The sequence below is a fragment of the Oncorhynchus tshawytscha genome, linkage group LG29 (genome assembly GCF_018296145.1).
Source record: "Oncorhynchus tshawytscha isolate Ot180627B linkage group LG29, Otsh_v2.0, whole genome shotgun sequence".
Taxonomy (NCBI): Eukaryota; Metazoa; Chordata; class Actinopteri; order Salmoniformes; family Salmonidae; genus Oncorhynchus; species Oncorhynchus tshawytscha.
Window position 1 is genome coordinate 26,002,032 of NC_056457.1, and position 4,197 is coordinate 26,006,228.

The 4,197-nt window shown below is 44.1% G+C and overlaps 1 protein-coding gene across 1 annotated transcript in view; it reads right to left on the bottom strand.

Annotated features, from left to right (window-relative positions):
• Positions 1-2,903: 2,903 nt before the first annotated feature.
• Positions 2,904-4,197, bottom strand: part of LOC112227472 (contactin-associated protein-like 2) — a 132,262-nt gene continuing 130,968 nt past the window's right edge. The window contains exon 21 of the mRNA XM_042308824.1: positions 2,904-3,787. Within this exon, the coding sequence (XP_042164758.1) occupies positions 3,585-3,787 (203 nt within the window). The 3' untranslated portion in view covers positions 2,904-3,584. The remainder of the gene's footprint in view (positions 3,788-4,197) is intronic.

Below are 4,197 nucleotides of genomic sequence, written 5' to 3' on the forward strand. Positions count from 1 at the left end.
GGCTGACATTCTCACAGTGCAGACTGCAGAGCACCTCAGACCCTGTTGCTGGACCTCTTGGGGTTCTTTCCTGTAAGAAGGCCTCACAATGGTTCTTTGGAGCCAAGTTAGAGGAAGCATCCTTCAAGGGATTTATCTTGCAAACCGGACAGTCCTGCAGCCAGGTGCGCTCTTTTTTCACCCCCCCCCTCTCTCTCCGGTCTCTCACCCCCCTCTTTCCATCCCTCTATTACACTCTTTTTCTCTACCACCCTCTCTCTCTCTCACCATTCTTTTCTCTCTCACAACCACACATACCCAACATGTTCCATCACTGACAAGCCCCACTCCCCAGGTGAATACACTGTAGCCCTGGGTGCAAACACTGTCTTTATTGAAATGTAGAGCTGAAAGCAGGACTCAGGTGACTGACAGTAGCCTGGTGGCTAGATGTGGCATGACAACAAACCCAGGAACAGACATGTTTATTGGTGACATGCTGACAGCCTTGTCTTGGGGCTTTTCATTTCCATCTTCCTGTGTGTGTGTGTCCTTAGTGTGGAACCTTCTGAGACGATATACAGACGTTTCACAACAAACCACGGTGGCCAATTTTACAAAACATTAGAGAAAATAAAAAGTATAGAAAAAATGAACCATTACAACAAGCAACAAAAAATGGCAGTCATGACATCACATTGTAACCGGGCAATGCCAGTATGAAGTAAACATTTGTAAAGCCTGATATACATGACAAATACATTTGAATATAAACAATATGTACATGTTTAAAAAAGAAAGAAAGGAAATAAGTTGCAATTTACTGTCTCTATCACCATGGGTCTGGTTCTAACACCATGGGTCTGTCTCTAATACCATGGTTCTGGATCTAACGCCATGGGTCTGGTTCTAACACCATGGGTCTGGCTCTAACACCATGGGTCTGGATCTAACGCCATGGGTCTGGCTCTAACACCATGGGTCTGGTTCTAATACCATGGGTCTGTCTCTAATACCATGGTTCTGGATCTAACGCCATGGGTCTGGCTCTAACACCATGGGTCTGGCTCTAATACCATGGTTCTGGATCTAACGCCATGGGTCTGGTTCTAACACCATGGGTCTGTCTCTAATACCATGGTTCTGGATCTAACGCCATGGGTCTGGTTCTAACACCATGGGTCTGTCTCTAATACCATGGTTCTGGATCTAACGCCATGGGTCTGGCTCTAACACCATGGGTCTGGCTCTAATACCATGGTTCTGGCTCTAACACCATGGGTCTGGCTCTAACACCATGGGTCTGGATCTAACACCATGGGTCTGGTTCTAACACCATGGGTCTGGCTCTAACACCATGGGTCTGGTTCTAACACCATGGGTCTGGATCTAACACCATGGGTCTGGCTCTAACACCATGGGTCTGGCTCTAACACCATGGGTCTGGTTCTAACACCATGGGTCTGGTTCTAACACCATGGGTCTGGCTCTAACACCATGGGTCTGGCTCTAACACCATGGGTCTGTCTCTAATACCATGGTTCTGGATCTAACGCCATGGGTCTGGCTCTAACACCATGGGTCTGGCTCTAACACCATGGGTCTGGATCTAACACCATGGGTCTGTCTCTAACACCATGGGTCTGGTTCTAACACCATGGGTCTGGCTCTAACACCATGGGTCTGGTTCTAACACCATGGGTCTGGTTCTAACACCATGGGTCTGGCTCTAACACCATGGGTCTGGTTCTAACACCATGGGTCTGGTTCTAACACCATGGTGTTGTGTTGCTGTGTTGTGTTACCAAGAGGAAGGCTAAAAGGCAGTCTCCTGAAGGCACAGTTGGTTAAACCATTCAACACGGTAGAACCAAGCCTCAACACTTCACCCTTGACCCCAAAGACTTGTCCTATGGAACATAGGCTACACCCCCCCCCCCCTCGTATGCCACCGACCCCATCTACACACATAAATACAGCACTCTCAACATCCAATGAGACAAACTCTCAGCATTACAAGTATCATGATCGATCTCATCGATCAATCAATCAATCAAATTTGTGAAATAAACATGAGCAGCTACACTGAGTGTATTAAACATTAGGACCACCTGCTCTTTCCATGGCAGACTGACCAGGTGAATCCAGTTGAAAGCTATGATCCCTTATTGATGTCACTTGTTAAATCCACTTCAATCAGTGTAGATGAAGGGGAGGAGACGGGGTTAAAGAAGGATTTTTAAGCCTTGAGACAATTGAGACATGGATTGTGTATGGGCCATTCAGAGGGTGAATGGGCAAGACAAAATATTTAAGTACCTTTGAACAGGGTATGTTAGTAGGTGCCATGCGCTTTGGTTTGAATGTGCCAAGAACTGCAACGCTGCTGGGTTTTTCACACTCAACAGTTTCCTGTGTATATCAAGAATGGTCCACCACCCAAAGGACATCCAGCCAACTTGACACAACTGTGGGAAGCATTAGAGTCAACATGGGCCAGGATTCCTGTGGAATGCTTTCGACACCTTGTAGAATCCATGCCCTGACTAAATTAGGCTGTTCTGAGAGCAAAAGGTGGTACAACCCAATATTAGGAAGGTGTTCTTAATGTTTTGCGCCTTCAGTGTAAGACAAGTGTTTGGAAACAGAAAATACACTGAAAGTTCAAGAGCTCACTTGTTCTCAGAGGAAGGACAGAAAGAAAACTGCCATGCAGTGTGTAGCTATGCTTCTGCCATGTTTTCCCATCATGCATTGAGACATTCCTCTCCAACCATCGATGAGAAGGTCTTCTTGTGGATACAATCTAATGTCATAATTAAATTAAAGTAAACTTCTTTCATTTGTGGATATGTGCTATGCTTAGAAATATTATCTGAAATGTCGTGTAAATGTCTTTGTACCAATGTCTCTGAATAAACATATATTAACAAAGAAATTAAATATATTTATAAATAACACATATTTACAGCAGGACTTTTGGCATCCATGTTTCTCTGGTTACACCTCTTGGAGTGGTTTGAGAAATACTGTTGGAGTGTATATGGATCATGGACATGTAAACATGACCAACAGAAATGGCAAACTTGTACAGATGATTTGGCATAATCTTTCAGATCTCAGTTGAAAAAACAAACAAGTCTTTGCTAGCATATGTTCCATTATTATTATACAGAGGTCAAATACATAGGTCAAATACTTGAGCTGTGCTTGATTTAGTTTGCCTGGTACATCGGAGACAATAGAATAGTCCTAAAGCTGCAAAATCCAAGCTAAATCAAGTGCACTTCTAAAAACCTAAAGTGTTTGAATGTATTTGATCCAGATCTGCTGTTATATAACTATTCTGTATTCAAAGGTCTCGTGGAAACTCCTGAACACAATACAAAGAAAGACTATGTACAGATTTAGTCTCTCAACTCTCAACGCAACCTTCCAATAAACTGTCTCGTCTTTCTTCTGCAGTTCATCGGATTTCTGTACACCCTCTTTCACCCACTCCCAATCCCTCCTCCATTCAGTAGACGTCTCCATCCATCTCTCCTGTGATTGGTCAACAGATGAACATCCCACTCTCCAATCCTCATCTGTTTTTCAATTGGCAGTTAGATGAACCACTCTTTCTTTGATTCCTCTATGGTTTCCGGGTTAGTTTCGGCGCAGATGATGGTGGTGTCTGCTGATTCGCCACTGGCTGGCTCCGCCCCTTTCGATTCATTGGTGTGGTATGAGCCCTTGTGACGAAACATGTAGCGAATAAGGAACACCAGTGTGCACAGGACGGTGAAGATAACCACGGCAATGATACCTGGGGGCAGATATAAATAAGTAGATTTAGAAATAGTTTGAAAATAATGGATATTGATAGAATGTATATTGATAGATATTAATAGAATGTACATTGATAGATATTGGTAGTCATTGACGTGTCAAACCGGGGGAACTGTTGTCCGGACCTCTGGCAGTCTCTATGGGGGTGCCACAGGGCTCAATTCTCAGTCCGACTCTTTTCTCTGTATATATCAATGATGTCGCTCTTGCTGCTGGTGATTCTCTGACCCACTTCTACGCAGATGACACCATTCTGTAAACATCTGGCTCTTCTTTGGACACTGTGCTAACAAACCTCCAAATGAGCTTCAACGCCATACAACACACCTTCCGTGGCCTCCAACTGCTTTTAAATGCTAGTAAAACTAAGTGCATGCTCTTCAACCG